The sequence below is a fragment of the Rhineura floridana genome, chromosome 3, assembly GCF_030035675.1.
Source record: "Rhineura floridana isolate rRhiFlo1 chromosome 3, rRhiFlo1.hap2, whole genome shotgun sequence".
NCBI lineage: Eukaryota > Metazoa > Chordata > Lepidosauria > Squamata > Rhineuridae > Rhineura > Rhineura floridana.
In genome coordinates this window covers 33,288,807-33,312,577 of record NC_084482.1, presented here as the reverse complement: position 1 = coordinate 33,312,577, position 23,771 = coordinate 33,288,807, and the positions used below count along the sequence as shown (strand labels likewise).

Below are 23,771 nucleotides of genomic sequence, written 5' to 3'. Positions count from 1 at the left end.
AAGTGCAGGGTTATTTTTTTTAAAAACACTAGGAGGTACATTTCCCACAATGACAGAGTACAGGCTGAGTTCATCATTGGTAGTGATGATCAAAGTATCAAAGTACCGAATGCAAAAGGACAGCACAAAAGGAAGGACTAACAGAGATGAACAGCTTGGAAAAACAAGGACCAGTGTCAGGGGCTATGTGAAAATGAATACAAAGCTAGTGAAGTTTAAATGCTATGGGTTGTATCCAGTGAAATCATCTCATTCACGCAAGGGTTTCCACTTGCCCAGTGTAGCTTCCCCTCCCTCTTCTCTCCCTGTGCACCCCCATGCCCACCCCTCAAATCTGTTCCGGGAAGTTGGAGGAATCCCAGAACAGATTTGGGGGGGGGAGGGGAAGTTCTCTAGTGCAGCCAGAAGCTCTTTTGCTAACAGGACAACTTCACTGGATACAACCCTAAGAGATAAGTTCGCAAATAGTCAGGTAAACAGTGCAAGCTTCTAGAATGGATAGAAATTTCTGGAGATATATTTATAAGGAAGATACAGACAAGCATTGTGAGTCACAGACAACTTCTAGAGGATGCATCCATGGCACCAAATGACTCTGAATATTATGAGTGATTAAATGTTCTTGCAATAAAGGGGAATGACAAAGGCGTCTTGTGATGTCCTGATATCACAGCTGTTCCTACAAGTAGTTATGTCTACTAAAACAAATGAGAGGTGCGCATCCAGTCAGTGCACATTGCCCACCCAAACCCACTATATCCAGTTCTCTATCATTCTGGGCTCAAACAGTGCATCCTTATTGCCTGTCAACTACAAGTCACATTCAGCTTCTCTGTATGGAGGAACAGCCCTACTTTCACTCAGTTCCTTGCTCTTAGGAGAGTCCCCACCCACCCCCAAGTTGTTTCATTGGTTGGTTGGCCCTAACTGAGGACTTCCTATTTTTACTGCAGCTCTCAAGAGCAGATACTTTTTCTTCTTTGAGGTTACCCATCATGGTTACTTCACCACCACTACCATATCATCATTGCAGGAAGCAGAAGAATGAGGATACTAGATACTTTGTTGGAAGGGAACAGTACGGTATGAACATTACATATAAGTGCAGGGAAATGCTCTCAGTGTGACATACAAAGATGTATTTGGTTCACTAGGAAAAAAGGCATCAAGTGGTCTCTTCTTAAAGAGCATTTCATCTACTGTATATTTTGGAAAGTAGCGCTTTTGTTCACTATGCATTTGGAACCCTCTTAAGATATTGTAACCAAATTTTGCATGATTCCTGAGATTTGTATGTGTTTGGATACAGTTGGATGCCTTCTTAAATCAAGATGGCAGATTTCAGGCTGGTCTCCAGCAGTCAGCTCAGAGCCCTAATCTTGGTCCAGTTCCTTAGCTGGTGCGTTTGCAGCCTCCAACTCTGTATTTGGACTTTCCCACCTTCAGACTGACATACTGCAGTCCTAAGTGTGCTACAGCAGGTGATTGTCTGACATATTAACTTGGCACTTCCAGAAAAATGAATGGAACTCCAGAAAAATACAGGCTAGTCCCTTTTCCGGAAATAGGATGGTTTCGTGGTCAGCTTCTGTTGCCTACATGATCGTGACATGCCATTGCTTTTTGGTCAGCTGAACAGTATCTTACAAGCCACCCATGTCAGTCCCTCCTTTCCTATATGAGCAATATACCTTTTCTCCACAGCCCACTGTTTCGGAGAGGCCTGACCAGAATTAAATTTATTGGGGGGTTTTAATATTAAAAGGTATATCCTGACTTTCCAGGCAAAATGCCCACTTGGGGAGACTTACAAATGTTAACAATATCACAAAACAAAATATAAATATAACAACATAAAATAAAATAAAACCCCACAACGATAAAATCTGCAGAAAGAGAAAAGGAGAAAAACCCGAAAAAGTCAGAAGAAAATTAACTTTAAAAATGGCCTGTTGAAATAATACAGATTTCCATGCCCACTTAAAAGTATCCATTTTGGAGACAACGAGACCTCTCCAAGAAGAATATTTCACAACCTGGGCACCATGATGGAAAAGGCCTTTCCCCTCATTTTCCCGCCCACTGAACTTCTGTCATGAGGGGATGACAGGAAAGGACTCAGAATCTGTGCAAAGTTATCAAGCAGTCTCATGTTGAAGAAGGTGAGTCCTGAGATCTCCTGGTTCAGGGGTGGGGAGCGTTAGGTCTGGGAGCCAGATGTGGCCCTCCAGACACCTCTATTCAGCCCTCAGGACTTTTTTAGGCCATGCCTCCCCCCCCCCAGGCCACATACCCTCAGCAGCTCTGCTCTGAGCTCTCCTAAAGTGCTTTTTTTGTTTTGTTTTACTTTTCTGGCTGGAATGTGTCCCAGAACTGTGATGGTTCCTCTTGCTTTCCTGGATGTGGGATGGAGTAATATGTGTGTGGCCGTGGATGTAGAAACCTCTGTCGTTTGTGTAGCTGGAAGGTAGTCCACTGTAGAAATATAAGAGTCACGTCCTTTGGGTCACTCACTCTTTGCTTCTGGCCCTGCCCAGGACTGTCATGTAGTCCCTGGACGTGGCCCACAAAGGAATGTGGCCCTTCAGCAGAAAAGGTTTCCCCACCCCCTGCTCTGATCCCACCAAGACTGTTTGGGGCTTTAAAAGCCAGTGCCAGCAAGTTAAACAGAGCATAAAAGTCACACTCTTTGTAGATCTATAACCCAGGCTACAGCACAGGCCCACATGATAAAGGAACAGCTTCTGCTTTCCTTTGTAATATGAATATCCGCTCCTAAGAAGACCACCAAGGTTTGCATCCATCTCAACTTCCCACCCTTGGCAGATATATTTTTTGCGACAGAACACCTTCTCCACTGGGTCTACATAGGCCTCCACCAAGCTTACTCTCCAAAAGAAGTTGGTTGGTCTTGAGAGGAGTCCTCTTGGCCACAAATACATCATATTTTCTCCCCTCTGCCGTTTCATAGGCATGCCAGCAAAGGTCTACCAAACTAGACTTAGAAAAAGAGCTCAGGAGCTCATAAAGCCAGAAGTTCTCCATCTCAGGTCAAGAGTAGGACCCTATGGGAGAACTATAGCTCTTGTAGTTCCCTGCACCCTGCCACACTCTTATCCAGCATGACAATTGAGCAACAGAAATGAGTGTATCTCCGTTGCTACTTCTGCTGCTGAGTTAAGGGAAGGGTGTGTGTGTTTGGGTGGTGACAGGCTGGTGGGGTGTGGCATTCTTTCAATTCCTTTGATTGGATTGAATCCCCCCCCCGAATGTTCCCTCTCCCACCCTCTCAAAGAAACTCAGAACATTCCCAGACAATCCTCTCAAAGCAAAAGGGCTTGTTAGTGCCATGTGCTCACCATCTGTATCCAAACTCCAAATTTGTGCACCTTTTATGGGCTTTTCCTTTTTCTGGCTCCTATTTTTGAAAGTTGGAACCCAGAATTCCACCAGTTTTTAAACTCTGTTTTACATCTGCATTGCGGCAACTGTTGGAAACCACACCATTGATTTCTGGATTAAAATATACAACGCACAGTTATTTTGCACTTAACTAGCTGCGGAGTTATTGGCAGACCAAATTGTACTGACTGCCTATTACACTACAGGAAGCAAATTGATCTGACAGTGTTTAGAGGCAGTGCCAGGAAATAAATAGTGCATGATTTAGGCTCGGATTGTGCTTGTTGTCTTTATGGATGCATCCGCCATCAATAAGGGTATATAAGAGCTGCCAAAACTCAATACAGAATTGGTCCTGCATTTCCTTGACCAAGTCATGATTTTTGTGCCAAGTTCATTCATTAATGACATGGCAAACCTAACAGTACAGTTACTGTGGTATGAAAGATTATATGGGATCATTTTTGTCCAGTTATCATGGAGCTATCTGTTAGCTGGCCACCATTTTCTGTGTGGCTTGTGGCATATCACTAATTTATGTTCAAGCCTTTGATAAGTGGTTTTAACCGGAAAACTAATGCAAGAGTAACGTGGCAGTTGGACATCAAGGTGGATCCTGTGTGCTTTGCTACAGTCTGTGCTTTGACTAATGCTTCTTGCAAAACCCAAGTGTAACTGTCTTTAGTAGACGACTGAACAATTGTATCATACAATACATTTGTTTAAAATATTTACATGACACCCTATAACCATGTTCTCAAGGAAGTTTGCACCAAAAATTAAAAAAATGTATACAATAAATAAACCCTAAGTATAGCATTGAAACATAGTCCAAATAAAACAAATTTCAAGCAGGAACAGATTAAAGATTAAATAAAAAGGTCCTTGCCTGGCACCAAAATGACATTCAAATCCAGCATCCCAAAGCAAGGATTTTCTCATTGAAAATGCCTTCCACCCTTATTATTATTATTATTATTATTATTATATACCACTTAATGCTAAAATAGGCTTCAAAGACCAAAAATGGAGGATAACAAAAACAAAATTAAGATTAATGTAGGTAATGTTTTATTGAAGTGGTGACCATGAGCCATTGTGGTATAGTGATTAGACTAGGACCTGGGAGACTAGGGTTCAAATCTCCACTCAGCCTTGAAGCTTGTTGGGTGACCATGAGCCAGTCACAGTCTCTCAGCTTAACCTACCACACACAGTTGTTGTGAGGATAAAATGGAGAAGAGGAGAAACATGTATGTCACCTTGAGCTTCTTGGAGGAAAGGTGGAATATAAATGTAATGAATAAATAAGTAACTAAATAAATATGTCTTACATGCAAAGGTCCCAGGTTTAATCCCCTTCATTTCAAGGATCTCAAGGGAAGACCCTTTCTGAAAGACCTGGATAAGTTGCTGCATTTGGCAGAAGCGAACACTAGGCTAGATAGGCTGATGGTCAGACAGACACAGCACAAGGCAACTTTATATGTTTTAAGGGCAACATCTGTAATATTGAAATTTAACAGGTTTTCTTCCCTCTTACACCGCCCTGAGAGCTTTCTGCTATAGGGCGGTCTAGAAATGTAATTAAATAAATAAATAAAATATTTTGAGGATGTGGCTTTCATTTAACAGCTCAACCACATTTTTACAGGTGTTTATTTATAATAAAATGTGGGCATATGGCAGAGCAGATGGACCCAAGTTGTAGCAATGCAAGTATATGTGTGTGTGCGTGCGTGCGTGTTCAATATTCTTGGCTTGTGGTTTTCATTCCCCCAGCAGAATCTACCTGCTTTTCACCCAAGCAGCCTTACTGAAAAATAATAGGGAGATAACTAGGAGAACTTGGCCTTTAGAATTTAAAATGCCTCATTTTGACTGAACTCTTTGATGCTGTGCATCACGCTCTGTGCTTTATAAATAATGAAGAGGTGGGAAGAGGAGCGAGAGAGAATGAACCAGGGTGAGTCAGAAACCAGTCATTGGCCTGAAAAACAAAACAAAACAAAAATCACCCCAAGCCTCATGTAATTCTCACAAAATTATGGTCGCCTATCTAATCTTCATTGCAAATAGGGTACAGGTCATCTCTAACTGTTATATTGTAACACTCTTCCAGTCCAATAATATGACTGGAGTGGTTTTACACTTTCATCTGGCATGGGAATCAAACCATCCTGCTAGGCCTCTGCAGCAAGGGCCAAACGTTTATACAAAAGGAGATCAAGCCAGCCGTGGAGGAGTAGAGAGGGAAAGCAAAGGGACTCTTAACTGTGGGTCCTCCAAAGCAGTGCCAAATATCTCATGTGGCTGGGACACCTTACCTTGTCCACACACTCTTTCCACCACCATAGTTCAGTCACTTGCATGAATACCTTTCCACAGTCCCATCTTTGGGAAGCTTACTTGTAATGCTGAAATAGCGTCTCCTGATCCCTTCTCTTGAGAGACTGGTCGGTGTAATGTGGGTCAAGAATGAGAATGGTGAGGTGCAGGGACTGCAGTAAGTGGGAAACAGGTGTCAGATTCATGGTTTCCTCTTCCCTTGGGATTACAAAATGCTTCCAGGGCAACATGGGCATCTGCTGACTGGAGCAGTCTTGGATATTTCTGTGGCTGAAAGGTAGGCTGCAACAGTCGTGGACAGTGAGGGTGTCTGCTGGGTAGAACCACTGCCCGCCATTGTGTGGCAATAGAGGGGGGAGGAGCATTGCCTTTCTGCAACAGGTGGAGGCAAAAATGCCACAGCAAGCACATAGTGGCTGACTTCACACACATTTACAATACTTGCTTTAGAGTTCCTTTGGGCTTCATGATTTCTTGAAGTGTTATCCTATGCTGTTATCCCTTGCTGCTGTGAGAAATAGCCAACACACAGTGTGGCCATTGCAGAGTGTATCTTCCAGCTCCTCCTTCCAGAATCCCATGAAATTGGCTATAGGGCAGAATATGCAAAAGTGAGGCATGATTTTATAAATCCCACCACTTCCTCTCTCGTTTTCACCTGGCTCAGCTTTACATTTTTGAAAGTTATAAGGATCTATAAGTCTTATTCAGAGCTTGGAAAATTATTTTTAAAAAGTAATAAATTACAGTTGCAATTACATGGCCCGAAAAAGTAGTAATTACTGTTGCAATTACAATTGCTCTGAAAGTAACAGATTATTTTACCTTTTCTCAAAAGTAATCGCTACAATTACATTTCAGTTTTTTAAAAGAATGCCTACAAGGTGCTAGCCTTGGTTGCTGCACATCTAAGTAGCCTAAAATAACATTAAAAATAAACACACACATACAGAGGTATGTACAGAGGTGTGTAAATACACACATACAGAGGAAGAAACAAATAACCAGGAACAGATGGCATACCAATAGAGTTGCTACAAGTTACTGAGACTGAATCTATCCAAATTTTGACAAAGATTTGTCAAGAAATATGGAAAACTAAACAATGGCCCACAGACTGGAAGCATTCAATATATATCCCAATTCCAAAAAAAGGGGATCCCAGGGAAAGCAGTAATCATCAAAGTATTGCCTTAATATCCCATGCAAGTAAAGTAATGCTCGAGATTCTAAAACAAAGGCTCTTACCATATATGGAGCAAGAAATGCCAGACGTCCAAGCTGGATTTAGAAAGGGAAGAGGCACCAGAGATCATATCACAAACATCTGTTGGATAATGGAACAGAGGAAGGAATTTCAGAAGAAGATCACCCTGTGCTTTATAGATTACAGCAAAGCCTTTGACTGTGTAGATCATGAAAAACTATGGAATGCCTTAAAAGAAATGGAGGTGCCACAGCATCTGATTGTCCTGATGAGCAACATATACTCTGGACAAGAGGCTACTGTAAGGACAGAATATGGAGAAACCGAATACGGAAAGCGGGATTGGACCAAGATGAAGGAGGTGTGAAAACTGGAGGAAGAAATATCAATAATTTAAGATATGTAGACGATACCATACTACTATCAGAAACCAATAATGATTTGAAACGAATGCTGAGGAAAGTTAAAGAGGAAAGCACATAAACAGGACTACAGCTGAACGTCAAAAATACTAAAGTAATGACAACAGAAGATTTATGTAACTTTAAAGTTGACAATGAGGACATTGAACTATCAATACCTTGGCACAGTCATTAACCAAAATGGAAACAATAGTTAAGAAATCAGAAGAAGGCGAGGACTGGGTAGGGCAGCTATGAGGGAACTAGAAAAAGTCCTCAAATGCAAAGATGTATCACTGAACACTAAAGTCAGGATCATTCAGACCATGGTAGTCCTGATCTCTAAGTATGGATGTGAAAGTTGGACAGAAAAAAGTGGATAAGAGAAAAATCCACTCATTTGAAATGTGGTGTTGGAGGAGAGCTTTGTACATACCATGGACTGTAAAAAAGAGAAATAATTGGGTGTTAGAACAAATTGAACCAGAACTGTCACTAGAAGCTAAAATGATGAAACTGAGGTTATCATACTTTGGACACAATGAGAAGATGTGATTCAGTAGAAAAGACAATAATGCTGGGAAAAACAGAAGGAAGTAGAAAAAGAGGAAGGCCAAACAAGAGATGAATTGATTCCATAAAGGAAGCCACAGACCTGAACTTACAAGATCTGAACAAGGTGGTTTATGACAGATGCTTTTGGAGGTCACTGATTCATAGGGTCACCATAAGTCATAATTGACTCGAAGGCACATAACAACAACAGAGGTAGTAGAATAATTCTTTTTATCCATAAGATAGCAAAGGTGGTCTCTCCGTTGGCAAGGGAGGTGAGGAGGGAGGCAGAGGCCACTACTCAGATATTTGCACGTCAAACCAAGTGCAACCCCCCCACTCCACTTAGCCAGCAAGCATAATCTCTCTCACTTAACCACCTCCCGGACCCTGCCCTGCCACCAACTACGGGACACTCACCCAAGCAAACATTTTCCCCTGAGATGCAAAAAAGTTAAAATAGTACAAATGCAGCACAGTAGCCAGAGGGGGTGGTGGAGGCCACTTTGTGTGCCAAGTGGGAACACACTGTTCACACACACACACACACACACACATCTTGTCATCTTTCACCTCCACAGTTCTTTATCTCCATTCTGCTGCTGTCTCCCTCTCCTCCTTTATCCATGTTCTTGCCCTTTTTCCCCTCCACTCCATTCTTCACCACCAGCAGAAGAGCGACACTACACAGAAGCCCAGTTTGAGGCACATGATTTTCATCCACAAATCAGAGGAGCAGAAGACTTCCCCTACTCCCCCCCCCAAATAATGCCCCAAGTATTGCTGGAAATATTACAGTTACTCCAGAAAAGTAATAAAGTTACTCCTAGTTCTATTACAATCAAAATATAAAGGAATTACCCACTCGTTCCTCAAAAAAGTAATGAATAACAAGTAATTCGTTACTTGTAACGAATTACTTCTAAGCTCTGGTCTTATTCTCTCCTGCTGCAATGTTGTTGTTTTTTACCTGGTCTCTTGCATAGGACCCCACATTAGGGTTGCCAGGTTCAATCCCTGAGACTGATCCTGTATCTTTAGGAGATGAGAAAGTCAGCCGAGTGCAGGTGTTTTTACAACTCTGTAATGGGAAAAACCACAAGGTGGAATTCTCCCTCCCCCCGCACAACTTTTAAAGATGCAAAAGACCTGTTGGTTGCGGCCTCCAAGAGGTGTTTTGTATCTTTAAAAGTTGTGCAGGGGGAAGGGAGAATTCCACTTTGTGGTTTTTCCCATTGCAGAGTTGCAAGAACACCTGCAGTTGGCTGACTTTCTTTTCTCCTAAAGATACAGGATCAGTCTCAGGGATTGAACCTCGCAACCCTACTCCACATCTCCCATCTCTTCTCCTTAAAACGGTGGTCATTGATGCTAGTCCTACTCAGAGTAGACCCTCTGAAGTTAGGGACATGACCAACTGAGGTTAACTTCAGTGGGTTTACTCTGAGTAGGACTTAGTTGAATACAACCCTTTGCTTACAGGATTGCTGGGTGTTCTCCAAAGTGCAGTGCTGGTGACATCCCAGCCACACATCCTCTTAATTTGCTCAGAGGCATCTATTCACATGCATTACCATGTGTAAATTTGGGTCTGTTCCTGCATCCTTTAACAACGTAACGGCACCTTTGGATATAAGAACATTAGATAAATGCAAAAAGTGCTGATTAAGAGTTGTGCACCCAACACAGGTGCTGTGAACGGACACATCTTGGCCTGTGGTTTTAATCTGAATTTGCTCTAGCATTAATGTCAATAAATGTTTTCTCTGTTAGACCAAAGGCAGAAAAAGTAAATAAAACCCACATGTACTTCTGCTCAAAGCATCCTGTGCTTTTTCCGCCTTTATTTTTTTTAATTTTCAATAAAATAAACTATAACCAAATAAGCATACAACAGCAGTTCCTTACAGCATTTCTAATACAGATCCATACTGAGAGTTCGCTTACAAGTCATTGAAAAGGAAAGACACTTATTTTGTGCAGTCCACAAGTTTGTAAGTATTTGTAAATAAATATCTTTATTAAGCGATGCTGTAGTATGAATCTAAAGATGGAAGCATTGCAGAGTTTTAAAAATTCTGTTTTTTAAAAAAATAAAACTCAACCAGTCAGCTGCAAATGTGTCCTTTTGCTTCTTTCCGTTGGCCATGTGCAGTTTCCCAGTAAGTTTTTTTTTTTCCTGAAATGGCAATTTCCCAGACTTTGTTGTACCATCTTGCCGCATTAATACCCTCAGATCCTTCTAAAACCTGGTTATAAATACCTTTGCTGCTACCAGTAAACACCCTGTGCTTTTATTTATTAGACATAACATAACAATAACAAGTGCATTATTTTGTTAGTGGGGAAAGGCGATCCTCTAGTGTCATACACTGTTGGGTATTTTGACTATCATCAAATTAATATAAGGCTTCCACACCATTTTTTTAATTTTCTTTGCATAATTCTCTTTCTAGTTCTATGGATACTGTGTGCTTTGTTTCCTAAATGGATTTAAAAAAAAAAACTATGGGGCATACGCCACACTCACATGCAGAGTGCAAGGCTCCCACCATCACCAAATGACCAGGATCCAAAGAACCATACATCTTACTCTGCATATCTAAGGAGGCTTTGGCTACATGGGAAATTGCTTTTGAAACTGAGGGACTGCTTTCAAGGAGAACAATACATCTAGGCATGCCTAAATTAGCTCTTCCTGCTCCTCTGACCTTTGTATTCTGGGCAGAAAGGATACTTCACAGTGGTCAGTGAAAAAGAAAGCCCAGGAGTATCACGTAAAGCCTGAAATGTGGTTGTGGCATGCTTTGACTGATGGAGTAGAAATGCCCCCAAATGCCAATCTGTTCCAAAGAGATACATTTTAATCTAGCGCAGACCAGTTCAGATCCCATCACTGTCACTCATTCTGTGTCCTTGGACAAAACATACTTAACTTCAGCCCCACCTATAAAATAGGAAGACCTACCTGGTAAGGTTGTTGTGAGGCAGAGAATGCAATGATGATTGGTTACGAACCACTTTGGTGTAGGAGTGAGGACAGCGCAACAGGTGCTAATCCAACCTGAAGGCTTTTAAAGGCTCTGACTCGTTCTAATTATAGGCTCAGCATATAACATGCTGGCCCTGAAATCTTCTACAAAGGGATGGCTCATTAATTAAAAAGGAAGGGAGGATGTGACGAAGAGGAAGAAAGTGGGAAGCCCAGTCGTTTGCTTAAAAGCATATTTTCTCATGGGCTTGAGCATTGCGAGCGAGCTCTCAGTGCCTTCCTGACTCCCACTGCGCGCACTAAAGGGCATTAGGCTTCGCTGAGCAGCTTTATTATCATACATTAACCTTAACAAGGTAGAACAATCTTTTTCTGCAGTGCAAGGGTAATTAAATCTAAACACTCTTGGCCTTTCCAGGATGTGTTGAACAAAAAATAATAATGGTTAATCAAGCCCCTTCTGTCTCCACACACACCCCAACAACAACAAAAAAAGACTGTCAGCATTTTCAGTGTGCATGCTGCTCAAGAAAATGCAGTTTTAATCAATTTAGACTCAAGTTCTGGCTCAAAGGCTGGGTCCCCCATCCCTGCATGCTCAAGCTATGCAGTAATAGGAGGACTTGTCCATGCCTTAAGTTATACATATAATATGCACTACAATTGGTGTAGTGGCTAAGAAACAGCTATGAATCAAGAAGTTCCCAGTTTAAATTTCACCTGTTCCAAAACCTCAGGTGGACTCAGACAAGCGACTACCTTGCAGCTTTATCTGCAGTATGGGAATGAGAACATCAGCTTACCTTCTAGCACTATTGTACTGAGATCATAGAATCATAGAATAGTAGAATAGAATTGTAGAGTTGGAAGGGCCGATAAGGCCATTGAGCCCAACCCCCTGCTCAATGCAGGAATCCAAATTAAAGCATATCCGACAGGTGGCTGTCCAGCTGCCTCTTGAAGGCATCACCTCTCTAGGTCATTGGCAGGGCCAGTTCTAAAGGGTGGCCAGGTGGGGCACTGGCCCGAGGGCCCCTGGAGCTATAGAGGCCCCTGAGGGGCCCCTCTGTTCCCCTTCTGCGATCTGCGGCAGGAGCCGCAGATCGCAGCACAGGAGGAGTTTCCGAGCCGCCTGCCATCCCCCTGCTTCACCTACCTTTCTCTCTGCTGTTTTTTGCAGTGCGCGCAGGGTTGCCATCAATCAAGATGGCGGTCAAGGTTTCCGTAAGGGGCTGAAGCCTCTGCCGCCATCTTGGTTGATGGTAGCAATGTGTGCGCGTGCGTGCCATCAACCAAGATGGCGGCAGAGGCTTCAGCCCCTTACGGAAACCTCAGCTGCCATCTTGATTGATGGCAAATCTGTGCACGCAGTGCGTGCAGCCACAAAAAACAGCAGAGAAAGGTAGGTGAAACAGGGGAATAGCGGGGGGATGGTGGGCGGCTCGGAAGCTCCTGTCCTGCAATCCACGCTCCTGCCGCAGATCATGGAAGGGGAGCGGAGGGGCCCAGGGCAGGCTGGTGCCCAAGGGCCCCGGCATGCCTGGAGCCGGCCCTGGTCATTGGTGCCACGGTTGTATTGCTCTAACGGTTAGAAAGTTTTCCTTGATGTTCACCTGAAATCTGGCTTCTTGCAACTTGAGCCCATTATTCCATGTCCTGCATTCTGGGATGACCAAGAAGAGATCCTGGCCCTCCTCTGTGTGGCAACCTTTTAAGGACTACCATATCTCCCCTCAGCCTTCTCTTCTGAAGGCTAAACATGCCCAGTTCTTTCAGTCTCTCCTCATAATGTACATGATAATGTGCATGAGATAATGTACATGAAATCAGTGGACCTCAAAATAATTAGCTTTAACTGGAATCAGTAGCAGCTGCTGTGGTGAGGCAATTTACCAGGATGAGGCAGGGCAGAGGTGAGGGTGGGGCTGCATGGATGCACCAGTGCAACCAATCTTGTACTCCTCCCGCTGGTCCCGGCCTCGTATCCGCTCTGCCCCACCATAGCCCCATCCAGGTAACAAAGCCAGTATCAGGAGGGCATTTGCAGCTCTGCCTTACCACACCAGCTGCTACTGGGCTTGACCATGCCGTGCAGATCCTTGCAATTTCCAGAAATTTCAGAAATATCTGACCTTTACATGGAAACACTGCTCAAGAGCTCTCTTTGTCTCCACTCACACTGAACTTACCTGTTGTGACCTAATGATTTGGTAGAGCATAAATTGAAACAGTTTAATTTTTTAAAAAAATCAACCCCCCCAACCAAGAGCAGGTTCCCCTGCCAAAGCTGATCAGGGAATGGCACCCACCCCCTAAAATTGTACTGCACTTGCACTGTCTAGATTAGAGTGAGCAGGAGGCCTGCTGAAACCGATGTCCTGGGAGGGAAATGGCCAGGTTCAAAAGGTCATAGGCACTCTGGTTCTCACTGAGTTGTCTACTCAAAGGCCAGGCATGAGGCCTGACCCAGCCATGCTCACTCCCGCCCCTTCTGTCTTGTGCTCAGTGAGATGGGAACAAAAATACATTATCTAATTGAATAGAAATCTAAAGAATTTTGAAAAGTGCCAAAAATGGAACATTGGAGACTTCACTGGGAGGGCCAAAGTACTTGTGCTGCTTAGTTATAGAGGATAAGGCTATCAATGGCTACTAGTCATGATGGCTATATATTGCCCCCAGGATCAGGCAGTCGGAATGCGAGTTGCTGGGGATCACGGACTTCCCAAGAGGCATCTGGTTGATCATGGTGGGAACAGAATGCTGGACTTAAATGCTCCTCTGGTCGGATCCAGCACGGCTCTTGTTATGTTCAGATGCTCACTCAATAGGCTGGAGAACAGCATTTTCAGATTTAATATCATCTGTATAAATCTAAATATTAGACCACATGACTACTTGCCTTATGTTTTGTGTGGGTCAGGGTGGGGACCAGGGCAGGCCCTACCAGGAGCTGAACTGAGCAGCTTGTCTCAGAGAGCAGATTGAGTGGAACACCCAGCCGCCCTGCTGCCTGCCCAGGCCCCCACTGAGGCAGCAGAACAAGAGCACCCCCTTGCCAGCTGCTGCGCCATTCAAGCGCCCCTTGCCAGCAGCTGCCTGACTGGGCTTTTGGCAAAGCCTTGCAAGACTTGGGGTGGCTTCTCTGCAGCAGCTGCGTTAAATAGCAGCTGCTGGTTCTGCAGAGTACGGCGGCAGCAGGTCCTATCTTATCTCAGTCAGCAAAATGGTTTGGGCTGGCCCTGGCATGGACCTCTTTTTCTAGACCTATCTTGTTTCGATTTCTGCTTGAAGTGCATCAGGCGTGGGGAACCTTTGGCCTTCCAGAGATTGCTGGACTACACGGCTCCCACCACCCCTGACCATTGGCCATACTTTCTGGGGCTGATGGGAGTTGTAGACCAGCAACCTCTGGAGGGCCACAGGTTCCCCATGCTTGTTGCATTGGGTCCCTTTGTATAACATTTACCATAGTAAATGACAACATTCATCTTGTGAACTTGAATGCTGTGTCCCATTAATAATGTTACCCCCAATTTATTCCCTAGATGATGCATACTTACTGCAGGGACTTAATATCGAGGAACTCTATCCTGAAACCTCTAGTTTCATTACATACGATGGGTCGATGACGATTCCACCCTGCTATGAAACAGCAAGTTGGATACTAATGAACAAGCCTGTCTACATTACAAGGATGCAGGTACAATAAGATATGTTGCTAGATATATTGGCATGACCCTATGAGAAGATCAATTCTACCTTAATAACAAAATATGAGAACAAACTGGAAGTGTGTGGACCAAGATGCGGCTGGTTCGTCCAAATAAGTGAAGTTTAGCCTCCCTTGCCTCTCCAGCTCTTGGCCGTATGTACCTCGCCTCTGTACCCATTCTCTCTCCAGGCTTCCCTTTCCCACCCATACTTCTGCCTTTTCCCTTGTCTTCTTCTCCACATTAATCTGAAGCACCCTGTCTTCCAAGCTTGTTTTCACAGGGCCCTGCTTCTTTCTCCCTCAGCCGCATCAATGTTCAGCCTCCCTGTGTCAGGTGTGCTGGTGAGCCAAGCACCACCAGAGGCCCTTGAAAATGACCAGATTCTCAGTGTCAGGCAGGCAGCTGAGCAGTCACTCCCAGAGACTTAATCACCATGATGACCAATGCTGCCGTTGCCAGGATCTCTTTGCACGTTATAAATAATCTGAGGTGGGAGAAAATGTCTCTGATTCAGGCAGTCCCTGAAATGCTCATGCTTCATATCTGTTTTCCAAGATGAGAATGAATCATCTGAACTGACTTCTGCAGCTTTGCTTAAATGCATACTTTTTTACTGGGAAACAGAACTGCATACTAGCCAGTGTCTGACTGATGTGCATTACGCCAAAGGCAACTCCATGCCTTGAAAAAGTAACGTAGTAGGATGCGACTGTCACTCCCTGCTACCACCATCTAATAGTGGCTCCTACCTGGAGGGCATGTTAGACAAGCAGGGCTTGGATGGGCTTCACATGTGCCACTTAGATTTGATTTTGGAGCCTCTCTTGCTCTTGGTGTGTGCACGTGTTAAAGGCAGAAATACGATTTTAAATGCTCTTGTATGTTCTAATGTAATTATATGTTTTTATTATGTACGTCGCCCAGAGTGGCTGGACAACCAGCCAGATGGGTAACTCATAAATCTAATAAATAAATTATATATATATATATATATATATCTTAGGAACATAGGAATCTGTCTTATACTGAGTCAGAGCGTTGATCCATCTAGCTCAGTATTCTCTACACTGACTGGCAGTGGCTCTCCAGGGGTTCAGGCAGTTCCTTCTCCTGGGAACTCAACCTGGAACCTTCTGCACGCAAAGCAGATGCTCTGCCACTGAGCTACGGCCATTCCCATATCAACTGATGGCCATGCAGAAAGATGGATTTAGAACAGCATTTAAACCTTCATGCAATTCTTGTGTCACCTGTGAATGGAATTGATCGATCTGAACAGTGCATCTTTAGTTTTCCATCTACTATCCTCCCCTCAAATTGTACACATTTAGGGCTCCATTTTTTTTTACATGTTAAATAGGTGTGGACAAAAATACACATACCCCATTTTCCACTGCATTTGAAAGTGGCCCATTAAGGGGATTGACCATTTTCAGGGGTGGAGTGAAATTGTTCACTTTGTTTTTAGAGTGGCTAAAGGTGAAGCTGGTATAACACAGTGGGGAGGAGAGCCTGGCTGGGAGTTCAGAGTCTGTGAGTTCAAATCCCCACTCGTGTCTCCTGGGTGTCAATGGTCAGCTAAAGATCCCCCCCACAGTGAGTGGCTCAGGGGTTACGTGCCCTGCCACCTGTGCAGCCGTGGGCAAGCTGCATAGTCCCAAGGAGCCCAGTTGTCCCCCAACTGGCAGTTGCGGACAAGGAAGGGGCTGGCTTGTGCAGCTGTGGCAAGCTGAGCAGGCCCTAGCCAGCTGGGGAGGACTAGCCTCAGAGGGAGGCAATGGTAAACCCCCTCTGAATACCCCTTACTATGAACACCCTATTCATAGGTTAGCCATAAGTCAGGATTGACTTGAAAGCAGGCCATTTCCTTACAATGGTGGTGAAAGCAGACCTTCCTTTCTACTTACCTTTTGAAAATGCTACTTTTTCTTCTTTTAATCAAACTATGGGCTTTGCATGCTAACCTCAGCATCCCATCCCTCGGCACCCCCAAACACAGACAGAAACACACACACAGGCACTCCCAAACTCAGGTCAGGTCTGTGCAGTTCAGACCAAGGGCTGATGACCCAGGAGGGGGTATTTGCATCAAAGTCCAGAGTAAAGAGGTGAGTCTTCAGCATATGACAAAAGCTATGCCATGAAGGTCCTTACCCATGCTCTGCTAGCCTCCCATTTAGACTACTGCAATGCACTATATGTGGGGCTGCCTTTAAAAATAGGGCCACATAATTCCTGGCACTAGGCATTTTGTCCATATTGCACTGTGTAACTAGCACTGGCTCCCAGTCCAATTACAGGTACAATTTGAAGTCCTGCTTTTCACACACACACACACACACACATACACACACGTGCGTGCATGCACGCACAACCCCATTTGGGGAAGGAACCTGCCCAGTTCAGGTGAAACAATATTCCACAGTATTCCCAGTTGCAAAATTCTTCCCTGTAGAGAAGCGTTTCTTTGATCACTATTAAAAAGCTACATGTTTTAAAAGTTAGATGGTTATACCAGAATAGTGTTGCCTCCTTAGCCATGGATTCCATTGTAATAATGCTGGTTTTGATGATCTTTTGAAGAGGGGAAAGCCAAAGGATGGGGGGAAAGGCTAAGAGACTGCAGGTTCAGGAAGAGAAAAGAAAGAACAGCAGCCAAAGCCACCATGCTCCCCTGACCCCGCCTTTGCCCTTCTGAGGCTATCATGGTGCTGGAACTTACTCACAAGAACCTAAGAAGAGCCTGATGGATCAGGCCAGGGGCCCATCTACTCCAGCATCCTGTTCTCACAGGGGCCAACCAGCTGCCCCAATGAGAAGCCCGCAAGCCAGACCTGAGCACAAAGAGCACTCTCCAGCCCTGCGGTTTCCAGCAGCTGGTATTTAGATGCATTCTGCCTCCAGACAGTGGAGGTCATTAGTTGTCCGTGTCCCCGCATTTTAAAGATTATGTTGTTTAAAAGGCAGCATGTGTGCATAGTAATAGTTTTAGGGGAGTGGGGAAGGAACTGGAGGGTTCGCACCATATTTTAGGATTGCATCCAACTCTAATAGCAAGGCACTATGAGCCCCCACCCGCAACAGGCAAGTAGGGGAGCTTTTTCTCCTGCATTAGCTGGAGCAGGGTGTGGTCACCCTTGAACTGGCAAAAGCATATAACTCATGAATGGTGGTGATGTGAATTACTGAAGTGGGGTAAGATCCTAAAGTGATGGTGCTTGGAAATGCAAATTGATTTCAGCTTTCAGTGTAAAAAAAATAGTGCGGGTGATAGGGAAGAAGTATGTTATGTTTCCCTCATGCTTGCATACCAAGACGTGTTTGGCTCTGTAATCCCACAAGTTTTTTCTTCCATTCATGGTTTTCTAGACAATGAACAGGGCTGTGTGGATTCCATAACATTACAAAAGCACCACAAAGACTGTGAAGATGGGCTTGAAATTGTGTGGACAGTGTCCTGTGAAATCACAGAAGTCGACATACTGAGAAGCTTTCAGTTAAAGGCACAATAAAGGCCGAATTTGCCTATGTGCTTTGGTCAGGCTTTCATTGCAATTGCATTATACTAACAAATAATCACTAGAAATTAGGTCTTAAGAAAAACATAAAATGCTGAAACACAGCCCTGATAGCAGAATGTCAAAGTACTTTTCACTAATTGACTGTCCTGGGTTATAGTTTGCTCGTATGTTTTGCTCCTAAATATTAACAGATGTGAATTTTGTTGTGTTAAGTGGGTCCATTTATGTTTGTGCAGATGCATTCATTACGATTGCTAAGCCAGAATCAGCCTTCACAGATTTTTCTGAGTATGAGCGACAACTTCAGACCAGTCCAGCCTCTCAACAATCGATGTATCCGAACAAACATCAACTTTAGTTTACAGGGGAAAGATTGCCCAAACAATAGAGCACAGAAACTACAGTATAGAGGTATGCTCCAAATATTATTTTTATCTTTAAATGATCATTTTGATAATTTTGTAGTGTCCCTTTTCAACAACCAGGCTTTGGAACATAGCACCCTGCCTTATACCAGTTGAGATTATTTGTTCGTGTAACCCAGTAATTTTTCCTGCTCTGACTGGCAATAGCAAAGCATGTGATCTGCCTAGTAGTTGTTGTCGGGGGGGGGCAGCCATGCACATGGCCTCCCATCAGTGGAGTCACTGCTGCTTACCAGAAGGCAGAGAGATGAGACAGTGGAGCGGTCAGCACTGTGTAGGAGGAGCCCTAGCAGAGCTGTTCTCGTGTTTCTTCCAGTGTGCCTGCACATTGCTAGCCTCCCTTCTGCCTCATCTCTCTCCCTCCTGCTAAGCTGCAGCAAGTCTGCTGATGGGAGGCCAGGTGCATGGTGGCACCCCTCCTCACTGGTTGCTACTGGCTGTGCCTCTGAGCTACAATCCCTCCACTGAACATTCTCAACATTTTAATCAGGGTTCTAAACATTCGGCAAAATAATGCATATGGGGAAAAAGGAAAATGGCTACGCAGCTATAGTCTAATGTTTGAGGTGTGCTGGAAGGAGTCTGAACAAAGATACTGAGCTGAAAACAAACAGATTTGAAAAAATGAATAACTACAGAGCGGAAATTACCTCCCATCAGCCCCAGCTAGAATGGCCAGTGGATGGTCAAGGATGATGACAGCTGCAGCCCAACAACATGTGGAGAGCCGCAGGTTCCCCATGCCTGATCTAAACTAGATGGCAGCAGCTATACCCATACATGTGTGTTATGCTGGAGCATAATCACCAGCAAATCTATTTGCACCCTTGGAGACAACAGGCTTCTTCAGAGGGGCCATAGCTCAATGACAGAGTATGTGTGTGCAGAAAGCCTGAGATTCAATATGTGGCGTCTTCAAAGGAGGACGAAGAAATGGGGTTGAGAACCTGAAAAGTCATTGCCGGACAATATAGACAAGGCAGACCTAGATGATGTCTCAGTATGAGACAGCTTCATCTGAAAACACTTGATGGCCTTTCCTGAAGTCCTGTCTCCCCTCAGTGGATTGCTCTAAGGCCCCAGTTTTACCTTCATAAAAAAAAAAGATGTTTTCAGTGTGCACGAATATACATTGACAGAATAAAACGTAACAAAGAAACAAACAATATCCAAGGATGATTACAAATTTGAACTCCCATCATTCGACGGTCCTGCAAGGCTGTTATTTTTTTATTGTTATATTTCCAATTCTTCCAGAGACACAAACATAATCCATAAAATTATATTTTTGTCTAATGTATTGTATTTGTGTTTCTGAAAGAACTGGAAATAATAAAAAGTACATAGAAAACTATGACAATGTCTGAGTGTCCAGTCCTGTATTTCCAGGTATCTAAAGCCCTCTCTTTGATGTAAGTCCATCCAGAACAATTTCCACCTCCACCCTCTGTCCCAAAGTCTCCGAAAGGCAGATGCAAGCATCAAGTCCAAGTCTTGTTGTCTGGTGTACTGGATAAGGCAGAAGCATTTTGAGAAAAATCTAGTACAGAAATCTGTCCCCTGGCCACCTTCAGGTTGTGTGTTAATTTTTCTGCTACAGCAATTTGCCAGCCTACTGTACCAATTCTCCATTGTCAGTCCACTTGCATCCTTCCAGTTTTTGGCCAGCTCCAATCTGACAGCCATAATAACTATGAAGGTTATGAAGTCTTTGCGCCTGGTCTCCTCGTTATTAGGCTTCCGTACATTTTATAGTGTTAGCATAGGTGTCCCCATAATAGACTGCTGCGTCATTGTATTTATTTCTTGAAACATTCTCTCCCAATATGTTGCCTTCTGCACACACTCCCACACCATATGATAGTATGCTGCTATACTTGTGCAACTTCTCCAGCATAGAGATTTAGTGGTCTTAAGCTGCAATCCCAATTCATGTCTACTCAGAAGTAAGAGTTCAGTGGGACTTACTCCCACTTAAGTGTGTATTGGCTTGCAGCCTTAGTGATTTGCGCCAGCCTCAATTGTATTAAATACCATCACTGAATAAATTTTAATGAATTCTGCCATATAGATGCTGACATTACCTTAACTGGAGCTTTCTCCCACAGGCTACTCAGATTGTCCTCTCATATATTTTTCAGTATTGCCAATGAAGGAATATCCATGTTGATTAAAGCTTTATAAGTTTTTGAGACAATACCGTTGATGCCTAACTCATATTCTTTCACTAAGACTTCATTTTTCATGTGTTCTAAAACCACCATGGGGTGGCACCTTTCCATCATTCTCCCAGGAGGAACACTGAAAGCCAAGACTGATCTGACTTTCATCTTATAGCTGTTTTTCCCTTCACCACTTGCCATCAGTGGGGCAGGAAGGCAAAAGTGCATTTTGACTGTGGCAAGTGGGGCTTTAACCCCTTGGCCCCCACCAAAGTCACAATTGGGAGGTAGAGGGAGTGCTTGATATTTGCAACAGATGAAAGCTCCCATTACAAAGAGGCTGCAATCCAGTGCATGCTTAATTGGGAGTAAGTCCCACTGAAGTCAACAGGACTTATTTCTGAGTAGGATTGCATTGTAACTTAAGTCAAAAGTGCCGTGCCTGATTAAAAAAAACAAACATAAGGTGCAGAAAGTTGATGGCATGTCCTGCAACCGCAGCCATCCAATGTGTCACTAGCCAGCTTTCTATAGTGGCAAGATTGTCATAATAAGACAGGGAAGCCCCAGGTTCAAATCCCCACTTAACTGCAGAGCCCACTGCGTGACCTTGGACCAGTCATTCTCTCCCAGCCTAACCTACTTCATGGGGCTGTTGTGAAGGTAAAATGAGAGAATAATCATGTACACCACTGTGAGCTTCTTGAAGGAAAGGCAGAATATAAATGTCATAAATAAATACTATATATATTCTGCTTTCATACATTACATTAACTGCTCCCACAGGGTTTAATATCTAAAAGGAATGAAACTAAGAAATTGTATTTGATTCCCCCCCCCCGGTAGCACATTCTTTGCTTTTTGCCACCGCCCTGTCAGCTTCTCTTTTCTAATGCTGAAAAAAACCCAACATGATATTCATTCACTAATAAAAAAAAACCTTGCGGTTTAAGAACATACCTATAGCCAGCAGATATTTCTATCAAACTTTAAAAAGCAGGGAAATTGGTGCATAGCTTTGATGTAGTCATTCTTTAGTCATTTGGGTGCTTTCTCCCTCCCTCCCTTCTCAAAAAAGTGTCATTATGTTGTGGTTGTTGTTTTCCTTTTCAGTAAATGAATGGCTCCTCAAGTGATCCAGGCAAAAGCAGGAAGAACTCTTAACCTCATTTGAATGCTATTACTGTGAATTGATGTAATACAGAATGCCCCAGCTTCATTCAGTCTTTGGTCTTCGTACTTCATAGACAGCACACACAGCCGTACTCCAACAAAAAGGAAAAAGGATGCCAAGTTGGGAATTCAGCTAAATGAAATTTATTCATACATGATCGGTCATAACAAAAACAAAAAGTATCTACCAATAACATAATTACAATTTTGATACTGTTTTCCTGAAACTACCATAGCTCACAAAAAAAGACTTTTCAGACTTTGTACATATGAAATTTCTCCTCTGTTCCTCTTCTCCCTTCTTCCCCCTCCCATCATTCCCCCATTGAGAAAAAAATGTGGTGGTTCACTACCGCATCCAAGTGGAATTGTGTTCTGTGTGCCAAGTAATCCTTGGAAAGCTCTCATAATATCACTGTCATTACTGGTTACTGGCAAAGCAGAACTAGAAGACTGTAAGGGAAACTTGTTTCTGGGTCATGAATCCTTCTGTTTATTTAATAATGGGCAGATACTGAGATACGTATTGTAAATAGATCACTGAAGAATATAAAGGAAATTGAAATATTTTCCCCTCATCACATACCTGTAGCAGGAACTGCCAAGACTGGAATTAATCCATTTTTCTGTTCCTTGTTTTACAAAGGTCATACGTTGTGTTTGGTTACTGTTAACAATTCAATAAATGTGTTTAACAAATTAATTTACTACACTGCTTGGCTTTACTTTGTTCTTTCCAATATTAAAAAAGAAGGTGCTATCTACATTAGAGAACCAGTGTGGTGTAGTGGTTAAGGTGTTGGACTATGACCTGGGAGACTAGGGTTCGAATCCCCACATAGCCATGAAGCTCACTGGGTGACCTTGGGCCAGTGACTGCCTCTCAGAGGAAGGCAATGGTGAAACCACCTCTGAATAACGATTACCATGAAAACACTATTCATAGGGTCGCCCATAAGTCGGAATTGATTTGAAGGCAGTCCATTTCATTTACGTCTACATTAACTTTTTAAAAGCTTGCTCTTGGAACTCCCTCCGGCTGAGTCACTTCCAAGGAGCCGGGTGAGGAGGGGCAAGGCAGGAGTGCCATTTGATGGGCTCCATCAGCGCATTTGCATTGTGCTGGCCTCACTGCCGCCCCTTCTCTCCCCTTTCTGTCCTGGTATGCTGCAGTGACTCAGACATCAGGAGGTCAGGGCAGCAGGGCAGTCCCACCACACCATCTGTTACTACCTGCAGCAGACATTGAGCCTCCAAGGCATGTGGAAGAGGCCGCAGGAATGGAGCTGTACAGGAGGCAGAGAGGCCAATGAGCTCATCTTGCCCTCTCCCATCACATGATGGTGATTGCATGGCAGAGGGAGAACGGGTGACAAGAAGAGATGACAGCACTTTTTCTGAAGACTAGCTATTTCAGCTACAAGATGAGTCTTTGCTGAGCACTGGTGTAAGGTCCCAACATGGAGCTGTTATGTTGATGGGCAATGTCACTGAAACTGTCAAAGAAGTGCTTGTTACACATGCACTTTACTGTAAGTAGCACTCCAAATAACAACAGTATCCATGCCTTTCAGGAATCACAGCATCTCAGAAACAATTTACTAGATTTCGTTGCTGTGAAAGTGTGATATCCCTGAAAAAGAAGTGCTTCCTTGAGAGAAAGCATCTGGATCCTGCACAACAAATGCACATTTGCTGCCCTATACACCGATCATCTGGAAAGGCCCCTGTTTGAGTCCACTGTTGAAGCATATCAGTTAAATGTTGCATATTTTATGGGAAAGGGTTTTTTTTTCTTTACAGACAAAACAGGACATGTCAAGGTCAAAAGCACATAGCTTTGTTTTTTCATGTTTTTAACAGTCATT

At 43.6% G+C, this 23,771-nt stretch overlaps 1 protein-coding gene across 4 annotated transcripts in view; it reads left to right on the top strand.

Annotated features, from left to right (window-relative positions):
• The window catches only part of CA10 (carbonic anhydrase 10), a 463,009-nt gene extending 440,439 nt beyond the window's left edge, over window positions 1-22,570 (top strand). For all 4 annotated transcript variants that reach the window (XM_061615291.1, XM_061615292.1, XM_061615290.1 and 1 more), the window contains 3 exons: window positions 14,455-14,609; window positions 18,380-18,554; window positions 21,844-22,570. In XM_061615291.1, coding sequence (XP_061471275.1) covers window positions 14,455-14,609; window positions 18,380-18,554; window positions 21,844-21,866 — 353 coding nt within the window. In that variant the 3' untranslated portion in view covers window positions 21,867-22,570. The remainder of the gene's footprint in view (window positions 1-14,454; window positions 14,610-18,379; window positions 18,555-21,843) is intronic.
• The last annotated feature ends 1,201 nt before the right edge of the window (window positions 22,571-23,771 follow it).